The sequence below is a fragment of the Pelodiscus sinensis genome, chromosome 3 (assembly GCF_049634645.1).
Source record: "Pelodiscus sinensis isolate JC-2024 chromosome 3, ASM4963464v1, whole genome shotgun sequence".
Classification (NCBI taxonomy): domain Eukaryota; kingdom Metazoa; phylum Chordata; order Testudines; family Trionychidae; genus Pelodiscus; species Pelodiscus sinensis.
In genome coordinates, this window is record NC_134713.1 from 58,089,323 (window position 1) to 58,110,428 (window position 21,106).

The 21,106-nt window shown below is 44.5% G+C and overlaps 1 protein-coding gene across 9 annotated transcripts in view; it reads right to left on the reverse strand.

Moving 5' to 3' along the window:
* The window catches only part of SENP6 (SUMO specific peptidase 6), a 178,040-nt gene that overhangs the window by 111,214 nt on the left and 45,720 nt on the right, over positions 1-21,106 (reverse strand). For all 9 annotated transcript variants that reach the window (XM_075923799.1, XM_075923801.1, XM_006131959.4 and 6 more), the window contains 2 exons: positions 14,522-14,585; positions 13,246-13,388 (listed from right to left, as the gene is read on the reverse strand). In XM_075923799.1, coding sequence (XP_075779914.1) covers positions 13,246-13,388; positions 14,522-14,585 — 207 coding nt within the window. The remainder of the gene's footprint in view (positions 1-13,245; positions 13,389-14,521; positions 14,586-21,106) is intronic.

The window sequence follows — 21,106 nt, forward strand, 5'->3', positions numbered from 1 at the left end:
GGCGAAAGCGCAAATGGAATTGCGACTGGCTAAGGATGTGAAGGATAACAAGAAAAGTTTCTACAGGCATGTTAACAAGAAGAAGGTGATCAGAGAGGATGTGCGGCCCCTAATGGATGAAGGAGATAACCTAGTGACAGATGATGTGGGGAAAGCTGAAGTACTCAATGCTTTCTTTGCCTCTGTATTCACGGACAAGGTCAGCTCCTGGACTTCTGCGCCAAGTGATGCAAGATGGGATGAAGATGGACAGCCCGTGGTAGGTAAAGAACAGGTTAGGAACTATTTAGAAAAGCTAAACGTACATAAATCCATGGGTCCGGACTTAGTGCATCCGAGGGTACTGAGGGAGTTGGCAAATGTCATTGTGGAGCCTTTGGCTATTATCTTTGAAAAGTCGTGGAGATCGGGAGAAATCCCGGATGACTGGAAAAAGGCAAATGTAGTGCCCATCTTCAAAAAAGGGAAGAAGGATGATCCAGGGAACTATAGGCCGGTCAGTCTTACCTCGGTTCCCGGAAAAATCATGGAAGGGATCCTTAAGGAATCCATATTGAGGCACTTGGATGAGAGGAAAGTGATTAGGAATAGTCAGCATGGATTCACAAAGGGCAAGTTGTGCCTGACCAATCTGATTAGCTTCTATGATGAGGTAACTGGTTCGGTGGACATGAGGAAGTCAGTGGATGTTATATACCTTGACTTTAGCAAGGCTTTTGATGCGGTCTCTCACAATATTCTTGCCAGCAAGTTAAGGGATTGTGGATTGGATAAATGGACGGTAAGATGGATAGAAAGATGTCTAGAAGGCCGGGCCCAGCGGGTAGTGATCAATGGCTCGATGTCAGGATGGCAGTCGGTTTCTAGCGGAGTGCCCCAAGGTTCGGTTCTAGGACCGGTTTTGTTCAGTATCTTTATTAATGATCTGGAGGAGGGGATGGATTGCACCCTCAGCAAGTTTGCGGATGACACTAAGCTGGGGGGAGAGGTAGATACGCTTAAGAGCAGAGATAGGGTACAGAATGACTTAGACAAATTGGAGGATTGGGCCACAAGAAATCTGATGAGGTTCAACAAGGACAAGTGTAGAATCCTGCACTTGGGACGGAAGAATCCCAAGCATAGTTACAAGCTGGGGACCAACTGGTTAAGTAGTAGTTCTGCAGAAAAGAACCTGGGGGTTACAGTGGATGAGAAGCTAGATATGAGTCAACAGTGTGCCCTTGTAGCCAAGAAGGCTAATGGCATATTAGGTTGCATTAAGAGGAGCATTGCCAGCAGATCCAGAGATGTCATCATTCCCCTTTATTCAGCTTTGGTGAGGCCACATCTGGAGTATTGTGTCCAGTTCTGGGCCCCCCACTACAAAAAGGATGTGGACACATTGGAGAGGGTCCAGCGGAGGGCAACCAAAATGATTAGGGGGCTGGAGCATATGACTTATGAGGAGAGGCTGAGGCACTTGGGTCTGTTTAGTCTGCAGAAGCAAAGCGTGAGGGGGGATTTGATAGCAGCCTTCAACTTCCTGAAGGGAGGTTCCAAAGAGGATGGAGAGAGGCTGTTCTCAGTAGTGACAGATGGCAAAACAAGGAGCAATGGTCTCAAGTTGTGGTGGGAGAGGTCCAGGTTGAATATGAGGAAAAACTATTTCACTAGGAGGGTGGTGAAGCACTGGAATGGGTTACCTAGGGAAGTAGTGGAATCTCCATCCCTAGAGGTGTTTAAGTCTCGGCTTGACAAAGCCCTGGCCGGGTTGATTTAGTTGGACTTGGCCTAGAGCAGGGGGCTGGACTTGATGACCTTGTGAGGTCTCTTCCAGTTCTATGATTCTATGACTCCAGATTGGCGCACACGAACTCTATTACTAGAGTAGGCACCAGAATCTATTTGGACACATTCAGAAGCAGACCCAGCTCCTGAAAGAGTTCTTGGACCAGGGTGATATGGGCCTGTACCTGTTTGGCGGAGTGTCCCCATAGGAACCAGTTGTCCAGGTATGGGAACACCTGGATGCCTCATTTTCTGAGAGCAGCAGTGGTGACGGCCATGCACTTCATGAAGACCTGGGGGCATATGGAAAGGCCAAAGGGAGGGCCGTAAACTGACAGTGGTCCCTGCCCACCATAAAATGGAGGAACCAACCATGTTGCAGCATAAAAGAAATGTGAAAATACACATCTTTTAGATCGAGGGCAGCATACTCCTCTCCAAGCATTAGGAAAGGAATGATGGATGCCAGAGTCACCATCTTGAATTTCTTCTTGACAATGAAGGCATTGAGATCTCGGAGGTCCAGGATGGGACAGAGCCCACCCTTGGCTTTGGGGACCAGAAAATACCGGGTATAGAAGCCCCTGGCCAACAACCCCTAGAGGAACTGCCTTTGCAGCCCACAGGGTGAGGAGCTGAAGCACCTCCTCCCATAGGAGATGCTCGTGAGAGGGATCCCTGAAGAGGGACAGAGCAGGGGAATGGAAGGGGATGACATACCCCCTTCCCGCTGTTTCTAGGAACCAATCATCTAAAGTGATAGATTCCCAGGCCCGGTGGAAAGGGAATAGACGGTCCCAGAAGGGTAAGGGCTAGGTTGGTAGGCTGTCCTCAGGTGTACCCTCAAAATCCTTTGTGAGGTCCTGAGGATTTATTGGGTAGACCCTCGCTGACTCTGGGTCGGCATCTGCCATTCCTCCCCTTCCCAGTGTGTGCCCTGCTGGGAAGACTTAGGGTATTCCTGCCCGAGAAGGAGTGCCTCTGGGTAGCTAGAGTATGAATACCCAAGGACTTCACGGTGGCCCAGGTATCTGAGTTGGTCCATCTGCTCGGAGAATAAGGAGGGGCCCTCAAAGGGGAGGTCATGTATGGTGTTCTGTAGTTCAGGGGGCATCCCGGACCCATGCAACCAGGAACTCTGGTGCAGAATCAGCCCCTTAGCCATGGCACATGTAGATGCATAAGGTGCATCAAGGGCAGCTTGGAGAGTGGCCCTGGAAATTGCCCTGCCTTCCTCCGAGAGGGCTCTAAACTTGGGCCGAGAGTCCTTGGGGAGTAGTTCGATGAACTTATCCAGGGAGGCGCAGATGTTATAGGCATAGCAAGACAGCAGATCCTGCTGGTTCCCTATGCGAAATTATAGGCCTTCCTACTTAGCAAGTCCATTTTCTTGGCGTCTCTATTTTTGCGGGTAGTGCCCGGTTGTCCCTGCCTTTCCCTTGGATGCACCTCCTGTACAACTAAGGACCCTGGAGGTGGATGGGAGAAGAGATATTCGTTCCCCTCCTGGGGCATAAAGTATCGACGCTCGGCCCTCTTGTCTGTCAGTGGGATACAGGCTGCAGTATGCCAGAGGGACTTAGATATTTTGGCCATCATTTTGTTAATAGGGAGGGCCACACTGGTGGGAGTGTCAGACTGCAAGATGTCGACAGTCAGATCGGAGTCCTCTGACACCTTCTCAGCCTGGATCCCCAGGCTCTGGGCCAGGCATCGAAGGAGGTCCTGGTGTGCCGGAGTCCATGGAGGGCATAGAGAATGTTACCCAGGGCCTCGTCAGAGGAGCAAGATGAGGACCTCTTAGGCCCCATCTCCACAGGGGCCTTGGCCTGTGAAAGGACCTGAGAGACCATCAGTGAGGGCTCTGTGGGTGCCTGGACCACCTGGCCCTCAGCCTCCAAAGGCTGTGGGGAAGTTTTTGCCTGGAGGAAGTGTCTGCCCCGACACAAGCAACCGGGTCAGCGGGGTCACCGAAGAGGGCACCCTGGACCCAGAGAGGACCATGCCCTGGCTCTGGTGGTAGGCCCATGGGGTCCAAAGTGGCCATTGAGATGGGCCTGTGGGGCCCAGGACTGCTGCATCACTGGTACAGGGACTGGCTGCGCCCATTGATGGTGTTGCTGATGAGCAAAGGGACTCCAGTGCCGTTATCAGTGGGAGTGGGACTGATGCTGGGACTGGGACCTGGATCCCCTGGACGACCACGTGGACTCCGCCTACGAATCAGTTGAATACTCCAAAACGGACCATGACATGGCAGTCGGTGATCTGGCTGATGTGGTGTGCTGAACCACTGACTCAGGTTTAACCCGGTGCCAGCAGGAAGGAAGAGGAAGCATGGCCAAGCCTGGGCCTGAAAGGCCATGAACAGAGCTGGCCGTCGCAGTGGCTGGTCAAGACCGTTGGCCTGGTGCCGGGTCCAGTGCGGAGGCACGGGCCGGGGTTGAGGTTGCCACCAGTGCTGGTCTCGAGGCGGTACCGCACTCGGGCATGGAGCGGCATGGGAGGTGACGGTAGCAGAGCAGTGCTCCTTAGGATCCAGTGCTGAGGTATCCAGTGCCCTAGGCTCCGATCGGTGCCACGGAGAGTCCTAATCCTTTCCTGAGGTCGGTATCGGGGTAGGAGAGGGGGACAGTTCAATCAGATCCCTGGCCACCTTGAAAACCTCCAGAGTCAAGAACTCTGGGAAGTTTCCCATAGGGCTGGCGGCCCTGTCCAGATTTGGTCACTTGCCCGACCAAAAAGGTCTGGGATCGGCCCCCTGCTAGATCTCCTCTTCTTCTGAGGCACTCAGGATTAGGAACAGTGCCAAGGTCTGCGCAGTACCAGGCAGGCGCACAAGCGGCCTGATGCCTCCCGCACCGAGGCCAGTGCCTTCTGTGTTGCTGGGCCTGACACCGGTGCTGGACATAAAACTGCCTCTATTACAATGATTTTCAGGAGCGACTCTCTCCTGCTTCATCCACAGTTTAAATTCCTTGCAAATTTTACAGGCTTCAGACAAGTGAGCCTCTGCCAAGCACTTAAGGCAAGCAGAGTGTGGGTCACCACAGGGCACAGGTCTCTGGCACTTTTCACAGGGTTTGAAGCCCTGAGGGCCGGGCATACCCTGCCGCACGTGCCGGGTGTGCAGAGCAAGGACCATGATAGGTCCTTAGGACTAGAAAACAGTACTTAGCAACTACATAGAGAACTGATAAGAACCAGAACTATTGAAACCAGAACAAAGAACTTTAGTAATGAATGACTGCTAAAGGGCGCTTGCTAGGCGAGAGCAAGAACATGTTCCAACAACTGTTACGGGCAATAAGAAGGAACTGAGGGGGTGGAGGGCCAGCAGGGGTATATATTGGCTGGTATACCAATGCCACTCCAGGGGGCTCCTCTGCTGGCCTATTGGGTATTGCCAAGGGAAAACATTTCCCATGATGCATGCACGCTGCTCGCACACACCTACATGGAATGGACATAAGCAATCACTCGAAGGTGACTTTTCATAAGGTGAATTTATCTTTTTTGAAGATGGTCTGCCAGGAATGTCTCAATTTCTCCCACCTCTCACTGATGTGTTAGTTACCAAGAATGATACATTCATGGCTAGATAAAGTAAGGAGCAAGCTGACAAGGATTCAAAAATCTTCTGAGTTAGGGAAGTAAAGACTAAATTTAAATCCCAAAGCAATGTAGGTGGTGTTGCATCTGAGCAAAGATATACCTGCCATGATTAAATGTTCAGTGATAGGGTGAGTGAAAATCGTAATGTCTACTTTGAGGAACAGTGTTAATAGCTGCTAGATGTGCTGTAAGAGAGCTAATGGACAGGTCCAATTATTTTAATTCTAGGACATAATTGAGGACTAGTAGAAGAGGTGCTGACATTGCTTTAATTTGTTTAGCAGCACATCATGTAGTAAATCTCTTCCACTTACGTGAATAGATTATGTGTGTAGAGTTTTTCTTGCTATGAAGTAGCACCCTCTGCATCTGTTCTGAGCTGGTTATCTTGTCATCAGAAAGCCACAGAGACACCAACCCTTGAGATGTAGCATCTATATGTTTGGATGCTCCCTTTGGCAGTGTTATTGCCAGGTTTTTGTGAAAAGGAAGTGTGACTGGAGGATGTGTTATATATGGGTAATTGGCTGCTTAGGCCATAAGTGAGCTATGGCTTTGGCTTTGTCAACTCGAATGTTCTGATTTAATCTGTGTATCAATGATAACACATAAGAAAGGACTGTGCTCCAGAATGCATCCCCCAGGATCGCCTTCCCAAGCCTGTTCTGGAGGAGAATTTCTAGAACTCAGTGTTGCAGACCACTACCAAAAACAGATCTATATCCATTTTCAGAATACAGCTAGCAGCACTATATCATTGAGCTTCTGTTTGTGGCCTTGCAGGAGAGACCTGCTTCATTTGTCTGTGGGGATATCCTGGTACTGGATATTATGTTGGTTACATCACTTCCAAGCTACGTCTGGACTACATCTCTTTTTCGTAAAAGGGATGTAAATTAGACGTATCACAATTGCTAATGAAGCGGGGATTTAAATCTCCCCCACTTCATTAGCATAAAAATGGCTGCAGCTTTTTCTCCCCGCATGGAGCTTTGCCGGAAAAAAGCGCCAGTCTAGACCCTGATCTTGCGGACAATAAAGCCTTTTCCAAAAGATCCCTTATCCCTCTCTGAAATAAGGGATAAGGGATTGTCAGCCGACGGTCAGGGCAGTGTGTATGTGCTATACACCCGAGACTTTAACTGCTGAGACCGGGGTCCCTTGCAGCAGGCAACCTGGAGGAGGCTGATGGGTGCCCAATAAGTGTACAGGGAGAGCTCATTACACTTCAGATTTTAGCTACTAGAATCTGTGATTCCTTCGCAGTGGGCAGCCTGGGGGAGGCTGAGAAGTGCCCCCAATGGATGTGCCACCTGGGAGTGACACAAATCCAAACACCCAAGCTCTCCCTATATCTGTCCCTTAAGACCGGCTGAAGTTCTTTTAAATTGTGCCTGGTTCTGTTACAGCAACTGAAGGAGTCAGGTTAAAGCTTAAACAGTTACAGGTTTATTGAGGACGCTTATAAATCATATGGTTGCAATGGCTATTGTTCTATTTCTTAACTGCTGGCAAGTATATATGTATATATAGAGATCTTTTTAAAAAAATGGTTACAAAGGAAAATAAAGATAGGAAATAGAAAATAATGGTAACGACAGCTTAATCTTTAAAGAGCTCTATTCTATGCATGCACTAAAACAAAAGGACACATACGGGTACAATTTTTACCCCCTTTTGCGTCGCTCGGTCCCAGCCTGTCAGGCCAGGATCCGTCCCTCAATTCCTCAGAAAGACAAAAATACGAGTTGGGCGTCCCCGTGGAACCTCGGGAGGTCAAAACACCTAACCCGACCAGCAGGTAGAGGGTAAATTGACACTCAAAAATGACTGCGCTCCTGTACCCACCTTTATACTCATTGGGTCACGTATTTCTCTTTCTTATCTGTGATGCCAAATGGTGCTGGTCTGTCTTTTGTGAGACCAGTTCTTACAAGGGAGTTGTGAACTTAATTTACACTTGTAAGAGAGAGTTGAGAGGATTAAATTGGAAGTACTGGGCATTCTTTTTCTCAGTGGGAAATTCCTCTCCCAGGGACTATGTGTTCTCGAATCAACATGGGTGCCAGCCGGGCACTTCTTGCAGCCTCGAGCTCAGTTTATTGCCTTAATCGTTACTCAGAGTCAGAGAACACTCGCATATCCTGATCTCTCATCAAAGCAGATCAAAGCTTAATGGCTATGCTGATTTTCTTATTGTTCCTTCTCTGCCCTGTATACAGACATCTCAGAGGGCAAGCAAGATTGGTTGAGATTGGGGGGGGGGCTGTCTGACTACAGGGATCTTTCGGAAAAGGCTTTATTTTCCGCAAGATCAGCATCTAGACTGGTGCTTTTTTCTGGCAAAGCTCCATGCGGAAAAAAAGCGGCATCCATTTTTATGCTAATGAAGCAGGGAAGATTTAAATCCCCGCTTCATTAGCAATTGTGATACATCTAATTTACATCCCCTTTACAAAAAAGTGATGTAGTCTAGACGTAGCCCCAGGGTATGATGACCCCTGTATGCAGGAAGTGAGATCGAGCTCCCCCTTTCCTCTTCATATAAAATATGCAAGTATTATTGTTGGTCATCACTCTTACAGTTGGATTTCTTATGAATGCCAAAAAATGAAGGCAGACAAAGTGGATGGAGTGAAGTTCCAGAAGATTTATAGGCAGGCTTCTCTCAGTCATGGATCATAGACCCTAAGCTGTGTGATATTACATGTATGCTCTGTATTGAAGGAGGGAGGAGAGAGTTGTAACAACATGCGATGGAGAGTCTTGGGTGAATGGGACCTCTGAGCCACAGGTTGTATGGGTGAGTCCACCAGGTCAACGAGTCCTTTACTTTGGAAGTGCCATTGTTAGCAGTAAATTCAAATTGTTTGCTTGAGCTATACACAGTTGCTAGGCAACCTTGGAAGCATGTAAGAGAACAGAGACGTAAAATCCCATTTAATCAGTTAACCTCTCAGACCCAGACTCTCAAACCCATCCCCACCCCGGCGCTCTCACCCAGTCCTAAGACTCCCTTCCACAATCCAAATCTCCTGGTCCAACCCCACCACATAAAAGTTGTGCGCCTCTTGCCTCAAAAGTCATTGTAAGACCTTCCCTGGACCATGGAGAACTGCCAGCCAGACACTCTAATTCCCAAAACCACTGCTTAAAACCTGTGAGCTTACCCAGCTGCTTACATACATTCCCACTCAGAGCTCTACCTCTGGTGCGGACATTCCAGGCTTCTAATTTAACACCTTTGGGGTAGGGATGTAACATATCGTTTAACTGGCTAATCGAACAGTTGATGCAATTTGCATCGACTATTCGATAAGTCGATAAACACTCCTCCACCTTGGAAGTGTAGCAGTAGCCCCAGGGCAGTTGCTACACTTCAAAGGCAAAAATGCTGCAGGGAGCACGAGGCCAGCAGGGGACTCAAGCAGTCACCCATTGGCCCCGTGCTCCCTGTGACATTTCAAAGCAGCAGCTCTGCATGGGGTCCAGGGTCAGTGGAGGAGTCCGCAGCTGATCCCGGGCTGTATGCAGCATTTTGAAGCAGCAGTGCCACGTGGTCTGGCCCCGGACTCCATGCGGCGCTGACACTTTGAAATACCCCTTCCTCTTCCTACCACGCCTTGCTGCCTCTTTCTGATAGAGGTGGGGGGGAGGAGGGCGCCAGGAAGTGACTAGTCAATTAATATCCAATAAGCTTTTGCTTATCAGATAGTCAACTAGTCATTCACATCTCTGCTTCAGGGACAACGTGACAGAAAAGCAAGAAAACAGAATTTACAATGGAACTTCTTAACCACAGAAACTTTACTCAAAGCATTCCAGAGTTACAGATCTTTGAAACTAACTGAAGAGTGAGACACACCCTCTTTTGGACTGGTCTTACCCTTTCTGTGACTCTGAGGTCTGTAAGTGATTTCAGGAAGGCAGAGTTCTTCTTCCCTTCATACGTCTGCAAGTCCACCTTTTATTTGGCCATGGTTGTTCCAAATCTCCACCCACTTTTACACAAAGAAGAATCCTACTTAGGGTCTCCCCTCTGTGACATGTACATAACTGACTCTCCAGCCACACCTCTGTTTTGCTTGCCTGACTGACAGTCTCCTGTGTAGAAAAGCCATTATTACATGGAGTTGAACCTGGCAGCTGAGAACCAATCAAAGTCAACAGCTCTTGGTGTCAACAGCTTTCCTAGACAAGACAACTATCTGAATGAAATACAATAAGTTATTCCAGGGGGAAAAAAAGAGGATACATGCATGCACCGAGTACACAGACTTCTTGCTTTCAGTTTCTATGCTTAGTGCTAAAACGGTTGCTAGCTATCAAGAGCAGGAACTGCAGGGAAACACCTGCTCAACATCTGTAGCATTGGGCAGGCGCACACACAGTGCAAATGGAATCTTGAGACAGACAATTTAAACTGTCAAACTAACAAGTCTCTAGTAAGTATATGCCAATGGCAGGTTTTGGGAGGCTTTTAACTTGGTCAAATTTGGGCAGATTTTCATGGAAGGGACAAAAGATGCATGACTGACATCAGAATGACACCTCTGCTAAATAAACTTCAAGACCATACTCCAAAGCATGGATATGCTTCAACTTCCCAATGAAATGGAGGTGAGAATTTAACACTGGTAAAACAATGTATTTCTTCCTAACATGTTTGAGAAACAGCTGAACCATTTTTCGAAAACATTTTTTAACAATTAAGTTTAAAGCACACACCCAGCACAGGAAATTTCAGTCTGAACTGAAACAGTTTTGCACCAAAAAGTGTTTATGAACCTGAAATATAGTTTAGGGATATGTTAGGATTCATGGTTAAATGGTTAATCCTTCAAAGGAACATGCAAGCTTTCCTCTACCCCAACCGGGGGGAAAGGGGAAGCAGGCAGGAGCCAGAGCTCACAGGGAGTGGACTTTTAAGCAGGCTACCCACATATATCAGCTCCTGCAGAGCCCCCTCTCCTGCACTGCTGCCTCAGAGCAGGGTGTCAGGAAGCTCCCCAGGAGCCGGTGCTCACATGGAGCCTAACAGAAGCAGCAGCATAGGGGAGAGAGAGGACAGGAGGGCACAAGCACTGACTCCCACCTACCCCCCACGTGCTGCTGCATCTGTATCAGAAGCAGTGGCATGGGGGAGAGGGGTGCGCTCAGAGCTCCCCCCCTCAGTATAAATGTGTAACCACTGAAAATTGCAGTGGTTGCACGTTCACAAAAATAGTCTTTTAATATCCCTAGCATAGCTTACTACCAGCTCCCCTATAATGCATGTGCATTTCTGAAACCGTAACAGCTGGAAACCTACTTTTTTAATAAGAGACCTGATGTCAGTGCCCACCCACCTTGTACAACCCACGTTAGGAAAACATTGCTTTACAACACTGCTACATTAATTTTAAACACTTTCCATCTGAGGATCTAAAACAAGACTTACATGGTTGGGTTATATTACCTCCATTTTGCAACTGAGTGAAAGTGGGGGTTGGGCAGAGATAGAAGTGAAGCACAATTTTCCAAGGTCCCAGGTTATCACTGACAAATTCAAGAATTTAATAAATCTCATCTGCTCACATCTAATTCTGTGATTTAATTGTAAAATTAACCTTCCAGTCTGCTGAAAATTGTATGTCCAAGAAAAAAATTAGGAGAATTACTGAATATCCTTTATATTGTACATCAGTAGCACATGAATGCTCACAATAAGCAAACTGTGGTTACACTTATCACAATTACATGAGTCTACAGAGCACACAAAACAGGAAAAATATTTTTGCTCTTCTTTGTGATGCATGTAGTATATAAAAATTATGAGATGCTGTACTTCAGTATTAAATGAAGATGGTGCTTGTAGGATAACCAGATTAAATGACCAAAGTCAGAAAAAGACATAAGTGACGATGCTCGTACTAATTTCTAAAGCACCGAAACATTCACTGAGAGCAAAGGGGCATTTTTCATTTATGCCTTTTAGTGATTTTAACTGTGCTTTGAATTTGTAGTGTATTTTCCTAAAGAAAGCTTGATTTTCATTGGTTGATAGCCATTAAAATAAATTTAGCTGCAAGTAAATATAGCCTTTCACTAAATTTGGTGCCTTTTTGCTAACCAAGAAGCTACAGAATATCGACACACATTTAAGCAACTATACAGCTTACCTTACATTTATTCAGTTTCTTAATTTTTATTATGTTGGAAAATGGTCAATGATGCATATTATTTAGTGGATGATGATGATGGATTAATTTGCCATTTGTATCCAGTGCTATTTGGATGCCAATTCTAATTAAATTTAAATGAATGCAAAACTGCAATGTAATTTTTTAAGTTTAAACAAGCTATTTGGAATGTGCTATATACATAAAATGGGAAAAATTTTCAAATTGCATTATGCAATTAAAACTAACATTTCTTAAACAAAGGAAGTGGTATCTCTAGTTAGTCAACTGAACTGATTGCTTCTGGACACCATATGCTTTAAAAATCTTACAGCTAATAAATTTCATTTTCTCAGACCTAACTTTTGTTATAGATTAGAAGAGGTAACTTCCTGTTTTTCAAAACACAAGGCTGAAGTTCAGGTCATGCCAGGTTTGACTTTATATATGATGGACTATTACTGATTGGATGTAGCTAACTTGTGATCTTTTTCCCTTCATATGGGGTGTAAGGGAACCGACTACATTAGAAACAATTTAACTATATAATAAGCTTCCTGGAGCTGATGTTTTGTATAGCTATTGGTTTCAGTTACAACTTGAGGAAGAGTACCACAGAAGGACTGCCAGTTTGAATACTAGCAATATTCAAACTAAGGAAGCCTTGCTCTAAGTAGTGCAAAGTGGGTCCTGTGTGACCAGCAGAGAGTACATTACATTCTATAACTCAGAACGAATGGGAGTTTGTGAGATGAACTTTTGAACGCTATTAGGGATGTGAATGGTTAACCAGTAAGCATCACTTTTTCCAGGTGATGCTTACTGGTTACAGTTAACCAGCAGCCTGAGGCAGACGGGGCACTGCTACAGTCTGGCTGGTCCCATCCACAAAACAACGTGTCCAACTGTAGCAACCACCACCCCGCCCTGGGTAAGGGGCGCTCCAACCCAGCCATAGTAGTTTGAAGCACCGTGTGGTGGGGAGGGCACCACAGCTCATCTGGGCTGGAGCAGCTCAGCCCAGCCTGCACTGTGGTGGGCCCAGCTGGACCAACTTCCACCTACATTGGGCAAGTAGAGCTCCAGACTAATCAGGCCTGCTGCACCACACCGGGGGGCACTCCAGCCCCAGACCAACTCACTGACCCCAGTGTAGTCAGCCCAGCTAGAACAGGCCCTGTTGCGCCAAAAGCAAAGGGAAGAGGGGACTCTCCAGCACAACTATAGCAGTCTCTGCCCACCCTCTTTTAAGCAGTTAACAATGTTTAGCGGTAAAATGTTAAATAGGATTTTACATTCCTAAATGATACCTCTTCAAGAGCCAGTTGAATATCCAAGTTCAGTTAAATTTGTTAAGAAAACATTCAGCATTGACTAAGAAAACATTCAGCATTGACTAATAAGTGCTATGTAGCACATTTTGTAAGAGTAATAACATTTTAAAGATCTCACTACAGCACTCTGCTCTTAAAGTTTTTCTGAAAAGGAGAGACTAATTTTATTTGTAACTTGCCAGATGTACAGATTAGCAAAGTGCAATTCAGGGTCTTTACTGTAGATTCCTTAATTTCACTCCAGTCAGTATTCACGCCAGTAAGTAAAAAATTTATCTAAAATGCTATTCATATATTGTAACAGGTGTTAAATAAAACTGATTGTTAATTAAGCGATTACTTATTAAACTTGAAAAATTCTGTACCTTAGTTTCTTGCTATTTCCCAGCATGTTGAGTCCAACTGAATTCCCTTTCAAAACTCTAAAACTTCCAGTTTTGCCTCGCCTTGCATATGTTTTTATGCACTCGCCACTGGTGCCAACAGTTCCTGAGCGACAGCGTAGTGACTGTAATGACAATTCATAAAATGTTTGGTTGATGAGAGTATAAAATTATTAAGTTGGGATATGCTTATATGAACACGGTCTGCAATCCATTTTTACAATGTCTTTGTACTAAAACATTAAGATGTTTAATGTCTATCTAAAACCAAAAAATGAAAAGCAATATGCCATTTACACTGAGTATATTTTTACAATAAATGCAATGCCCTTAAACACTCAAATATGTAAACATTAGGAAATAAAACTATTCCGCATTACCAAAATGTCTTTATGAGATATTAGCATTTTTACCATATTTTGTTGGATTCCAGATAGCATTTCATTTGCTGAGTTTTTGAATATTGGAAAATGTCTTCGAGAACTATTCCATTTTGATTACTTGTAAATTTATTAAGCCTATATTCCTATGAACATATCAATTCAAATATATAATGCATGACTGCTTTATATTACTATTCAATATTTAATTCATATTTTAAAAGATACACACTGTCTATTCCTCATCTCTGGACTTATCTATAGACATGTGTTTAATCTTTCATTTGGTTTGATTCACTGGATTGCATCTTTCAGATTATTTGTTATGAGGAAAGGCAGCTTTTCTTTGCTACATATGCCCACTACTCAAAGCAGTGACATTTTCACTATTATTTTGTTGGAAAGACATTTTACTCAGTGCCTGCCATCAAAATCCCCTAAGAACACAACCATTATTCATTGCTCACCTTCTCCTCCCCCAGGTATACAAACACATCAAAAACCCAAAATACATGAGCATACGTAGCCAAGAAAGAGTAGCAACTAGAAGTAAATTCAGTATTTTTGACAAAAGGAAAAAACAACAACAATTTAGTCTATGATTGGTAGTAGTCTATAGTTCAAAGTAAACATCAATTCTGATAGTTTCAAAACTCAGAAGAACAGAGTACTGTATAGCAAGCAGGTTCCCTGAAATTCAGAATCATAAACATAGTAAAGGAATGCAACTCAAGATATTTTTTCAGTGTGCTTCACAGAAAAGACAACATACAATTTTTCGAAAATGTATTTTCTTATTAAATGGGATTACTATACTACATGGTTTGAAAATAAAATCTTAATATGTGTTTTAATGGATGAATATATAAAGTACTTACTTTCTTTTCTTCACTGGGACTGAAGGACCCATCGCTGTCATCTATGCTGAGCAGTTTTGCCTCACTAAACAGTGGAGGATGGGAGAGAAAAAGATGGATATACCGTCATACAGAAAAATGGCAGCAAGATTGTCCTAAAACCATACTGTCAAGTATCAGAGGGGTAGCCGTGTTAGTCTGAATCTGCAAAAGCGGCGAGGAGTCCTGTGGCACCTTATAGACTAACTGAAGTGTTGGAGCATAAGCTTTCGTGGGCAAAGACCCACTTCGTCAGATGCATGTTATGCATCTGACGAAGTGGGTCTTTGCCCACAAAAGCTTATGCTCCAACACTTCAGTTAGTCTATAAGGTGCCACAGGACTCCTCGCCACTAAAACCATACTGTAATTCAAACTCTACGCAGATCAATTGCTTTTTGTTTTTTAAAAACTATTTAAAACACATCTTTACCTCCCAAAAAACCAGAAACATTACAGTGATCAATATAAAAAGCAAGCAATGTTAATGTTAATCTCCAAGCAAATTTAACATAAGCAACTGAACAAAGAAAATAAGTAAAAAAAATGAGAATACAATAAAGTTACTAATCATTGAAAATATTGAAACTGTTAGCTAAACTTAAAGGAGTCAATCTAATGCCATGGAATAAATAAATGGTTATGCAATGTGAAAAGCTTTGATACACAAAATATTTATATAAAAGGAAAAGTTATGTAACATTTTTCATCTCCCAGTATTTGTGAAGCTACAGTCAACAAACATAAAATGGAGGCCAAAACACAATGAAGTCCTAAAATTTATCCTGCAGGCAGAATGTTAATTAATCCATGGACAGAAGAGCATTACTAAATTACTGTCAAACTGACTATGCAAGTTGCATTTCAGGATACAAGGTCATATCATAAAAATGTAAAGGTATTTAAACTGCCACAAAAACATAGTCTACCTTTGAGAGATATTCCATTTAATAGTAGTTCAATGGCAGATACTAGGCTATGCCTCTGGAGACCTCTTAAGTCTGGAATCTACATATGAAGTGGGCACGGAAACCTGTACCCTATATTCCAGCAATACAGGCTGGACTCCCTGGTCCAGAACTCTTAGGACTTGAGTGGGAAGTTCTCTCAGGAAACTCTCAGGGAGTTTTCTGGACCAGGAGAAGTTAAAGCTCCCTTCCTGGGCATCAGCTCTGCTCCTGAGAGTCAGCCCCTACCACTGGGCCCTGCTGCCGCCAGCCCCAGACAGGGCTGCACTCCCCATCACAGCAGCTGGGGATGTACTCCAGGCCTTTGGCCCCACTGCTACTGATCCAGGCTGCACTTCTGACCCCGGCTGCCCCAAGTCCTAGCTGGGTTCTTTGGTCCAGCAATACCCATGGCCCTGCTAGACTACTAAAGTTGCCAGACCAGAGAGTACCAGATTTTAGAGTTTCAACCTCTACCATGAATAATTTTATAAATGCAGATAAGTACGGGGTTGGGGAAAAACCAGGTACAAAATTAATAGTTCTACTGACATTTTAAAGCTCCTCTGCAAAATCTCTGTAATTGGATTTTAAAAATCTTAAAGAAATTTTGGATAATTTCACAATATTCCATTGAAAGCTTCCTTTCAAGTTACAATTCTTCCTAAGTAGGAAGAAGGAAGGATGGATCCAACTCCTGAAGAGAAGACTCCAATATCTCTGCAAATAAACTTCTAAGCAAAAATTTGCATATAGTTAGGTTTGGCATGGATATTTGAATTATGCAATCTGGTTAGACACCAATGGAATGTTTCAGTTATAGAATCAGAAGTGTTCTAAATATACCATGATAAAAGAAAAGAAAAGAAAAAACACTAATTTTCAACTTCACAAAACCACAAGAGGAAAAAAAAAGGGTTCAATATTTTTCGCACTTTCTGTGGATTCAACCACTGCATTTTTATTTCCTTTTCAAGGATGGGCACTCATTCTCTCAAAAGGAACCACAAAATAATGAAATACTAGAACTGGAAGGGACCTCAAGAGGTCATAAAGTACAGTCCTTTGTCCTCACAGCAGGGCCGAGCACCATCTTAGATGTCTATCTAACCTGCTCTTAAGTATCTCCAACGATGGAGATTATACAACCTTATTCCAATGCTTAACCGCCCTGACAGTTAGGAAGTTTCTCCTAATGTCCAACCAAAACCTTCCTTTCTGTAATTGAAGCCTATTGCTTTTTGTCCTATCATCAGAGGTCAAGGAGAACAATTTTCCTACCTCCTCCTTTAACACCCTTTTAAGTACTTGGAAACAGCTATCATGTCCTCTCTCAGTCTTCTCTTTTCTAAACTAAACAAGTCCAACTATTTCAGTGTTCCCTCACATATCATGTTTTCTAGACCTTGAATAGTTTTTGTTGCTCTTCTAGGGACCTTCTCCAATTTCTCCACATCTTTCTTGAAATGTGGTGCCTAGAACTGGACACATTACCTCAACTGAGGCTTTATCAGAGCAGAGTTGAGCACAAGAATGACTTCTAGTGTCTTGCTCACAGCACTCCTGTTAATGTATCCAAGAATCAGGTTTGCCCTTTTTGCATCCATGCCACCCTCACTGTAGACTCATATTTAGCTTGCGGTCCACTATGACTCCTAGATCGCTTTCTACAGTACTCTTTGCTGTACATTCATTTCCCATTCTGTAAGTGTGAAATTGATTGTTCCTTCCTAAGAGGAGTACTGTACTTTGGATTTGCCCTCATTAAACTTTATCCTATTTACCTCAGACCATTTCTCCAGTTTGTCCAGATCATTTTAAATTATGATCCTAACCTCAAAGCAGGTGTAACCCATCCCCAGCTTTGTATCATCTGCAAACTTAATAAGCGTACACTCGATGCCAGTATCTAAATTGTTGATGAAGATACTGAACAGAACCGACCCCGGTTATCTAGTCAGTTATGCACCCACCTTATAGCAGCCCCATCTTGATTATATTTCCCTAGTTTATTGATAAAAAGGTCATGTGAGACCATGTCAAATGCCTTACTAAAGTCTATGTATATCACATTTACTTGTTCTTTACAAATCCATGTTGGCTGTTATCTATCACCTTATCATCCAGATGAATTCCTTGATTTGCTCCATTATCTTTCCTGGCACACAAGCTGACCTGTCTGTAGTTTCCTGGATTATTCTTATTTCCCTTTTTATAGATGGACACTATATTTGCCCTTTTTCCAGTCTTCTGGGATCTCTCCCAACTTCTGTGACTTTTCAAAGAAGATAGCTAATAGCTCGGCTACTTCCTTAGTCAACTCCTTGAGTATTCTAGGATGCATTTCATCAGGCCCTGCTGACTTGAAGACATCTAACTTTGCTAAGTCATTTTAACTTGTTATTTTCCTATTTTAACTTCTAAACCTACCCCATTTCCACTAGCATTCACTCTTGTAGATATCCAATGATCACCAACCTTCTTGGTGAAAACCAAAAAGAGATATCATTAAGCACCTCTGCCACTTCCACATTTTCTGTAACTGTTTTTCCTCTTCATTGAGCAATAGGACTACTTTGTCCATGGTCTTCATCTTGCTTCTAATGTATTTGTAAAATGTTTTCTTCTTAACCTTTATGTCTCTAGCTAGACTGAGCTCATTTTGTGCCTTCACCTTTCTAATCTTGCCCCTACATACTTGCGTTATTTGCTTATAATAATCCTTTATCATTTGACCTAGATTCCACTTCTTTATTTTTAGATAATTTAAGATCTCCTGGTTAAGGCAAATGATCTCTTGCTATAGTTCCTATCATTTCTTTGCATTGCTCTTGGATCTTCAACAATGTCCCTTTTGAAAAACTGCCAACTGTTTTCAATTGTTTTTCCTCTTAGTATTGCTTCCTCTGGGACGTCACCTACCAGCTCTCTGAATTTACTAAAGTCTGCCTTCCTGAAGTCCTTTGTCTCTATTTTGCTATTCTCCCTTCTACCATTCCTTAGAATCATGAACTCTATGATTTCACTATCACCTTTATTCAAGCTGCCTTCCATTTTCACACTCTCACCACTTCCACCCTATTTATTAAAATCAATTCAAAGAACAAATTTTCCCTTAGCAGCTCTCTCAACCTTCTGAAATAAAAATTCATCTCCAGTGCAGTCCAAGAATTTGTTGGATAATCTGTGCCCTGCTGTGTTTCCCCAACATATGTCTGAATAGTTTAAGTCCCCCATCATCACCAAATCCTGCGCTTTGGATGATTTTGTTAGTTGTTTAAAAAAACCCTTATTCACCTCTTCTATATGGATAGGTGGTGTGCAATAGACCCCTAGCATGATATCACCCTTGTTTTTCACCCCTTTAAACCTAATGCAGAAACTCTCAACAAGTCTGTCTCCTATGTCCATCTCAACCTCAGTCCAAACGTATACATAAGACAACACCTCCTCCCTGTCTAACCTTCCTGAGCAAGCTGTACCCTTCTATACCAATACTCCAATAACTGGTATTATCCCATCAGGTCTTTGTAATACCAACTGTATCATAGTTGTGTTTATTTATTAGCACTTCAAGTTATTCCTGCTTATTCCCCATACTTCTTGTATTTATATACAGACAACTAAGATACTGATTTGGTTTTGCCCCCCAGTTCTGCCTTGTTCCTCCTTTCTCTGATATTATAGCCCATGGTCCCTCCCATTTCTGACCCATCTCCCAGGCCTCCACAGGTTTTTCATTTACCTGTAGGCTTTGGTCACTTGCCCGTCGAACAGAGTTTAAAGCCCTCCTCACTACCTTAGGCAGTCTGTATCCAAATACTCTCTTCCTCTTACTTGATACGTGAATCCTATCTCTGCTTAGCAAAAGCCCTCCTGGCAACACCATCTTTGCAGCCAGGCATTCACCTTCAGAATGCATGTCTCTCTGCCTGGACCCCTACCTTTGGCCAAATAGACTGACGAGAACACCACCTATATTCCCAACTTCTTCACCTGTAGTCCCAGATGTGGTCACTCCTGAATTCAGCTGCACTTCCCTACATCTACTAAATATTTGACAGAGTTTGTCTATCTTTTCAAGAACTATAAGAGCTAGGACCACCAAATTTGGTATGCAGCTTCCTCTTATCATAACTTAAAGCAAAGTAAAGGTTTGTTTGTGCCAGGAAAATGGTATTTGCCTGGAATGGGATTGAATTTCAGAAAACCATGCTGAAAAGAGACAATCGCCAAGCAGGTGTAAGGGTCTGGCTGAGAACATGCACCTCCCACAATCTGGGACTGCCCCAACCCCGAACCTCCCAACCCCCAGACACCATGGTAGTTGAGGGGGGGAGGAGGAGGAGTTGAAGCTCTCCCTAGGGATGTTAAAAAGTAGTTAATTAAGTAAGCAATATATTTTAAGATATGCTAAGATATTCAGTGGTTACATTCTGCCGACTCTGCAGTATAATACTTACATGCTGCAGAGCCCACAGCTCAGCCAGCTCCCCAAGATCGGGGCCCACAGCCAGTCATGGCAGGACAGGCTCTTAGCACCACTCCCAGGGAGCCGGCTGCGCTGTGGGCTCTGCAGTATAAAGCTTATACTGCATGGGGAGCTGTAGGTGACCACTGGTGCATGCTGGGATCAGGCTTAAAAAGTTGGCTCCAGGCATGCACCAGCTCCCGGGAAATGGAATGGGCTGCTGCCCTGTGCTGCAGGCAGGGCCAGACGGAGGCATGGGCAAGCCAGGCAGCTGCCCAGGGCGCCAACCGATGAGGGGTGCCTGACGGCAGCTGTAAGGGTCATGCAGAGTCCCTTACAGCTGCCATCAGGAGCCACGTGCCTGGCTCCCGCAGCGCCGGCCCCGGCCAGCAGCGCCCTTTCCCCCTGGCTGCGGGGCCCTGCACGGCCCGGCGCACATGCCAGCAGCGCTGGCCAGGCCAGGCTGGGCTGGGCAGCACATGTGCCGTGCGCCCCAGGGGCGGACCCCGGGCTGTGCGCCAGCAGCCATGGCCGGCGCGCGCATGCTCCGTGTGCGGCGCCGTGCGCCTGCGCCCACAGCACCAAAAGGTCTTGGGCCGGCCCTGGCTGTAGGATCTCCAGTATAAAAAACATACTGCATAGCCCACAGCACAGCTGGCTCCCTGGGAGTGCAGCCAGCAGCCAGTCCTGGCACATACTGGCTGTGGATCCCATTCCTAAGGAGCCGACCTCACTGCAGGCTCTGCAGTATAAACTTTATGATGCAGAGCCTGCAGCATATAACAGCTGAAAATCTTAATGGTTACACGGTTCACGCTTACTGGTTAACCATTTTAATAGTTGTGCTGTTACATCCCTAGCTCCTTCACTCCACCCAAAATTTAGATGGGGACATTGCTGACTCTTTCCCTTTTATCAGGGAGTGAGAAGTGCATTGTTTGCTGCATTCCTCACTCTGGCTGGGGAGCACAAAGGGCAGACAAATCTGGACTGCAAATTGACTAACATTCAGGAGACAAACTGTACATCCAGCTCTGTCATTAGCCTGCTGTGTAACCCTGAACAAGTAATTTTGCTTCTTATTTCCCTTCCCGCTCTTTGAGGACTTCAAGCGTTCTCTGGAAGTGAGAGACAGGGGATGGATCAAGT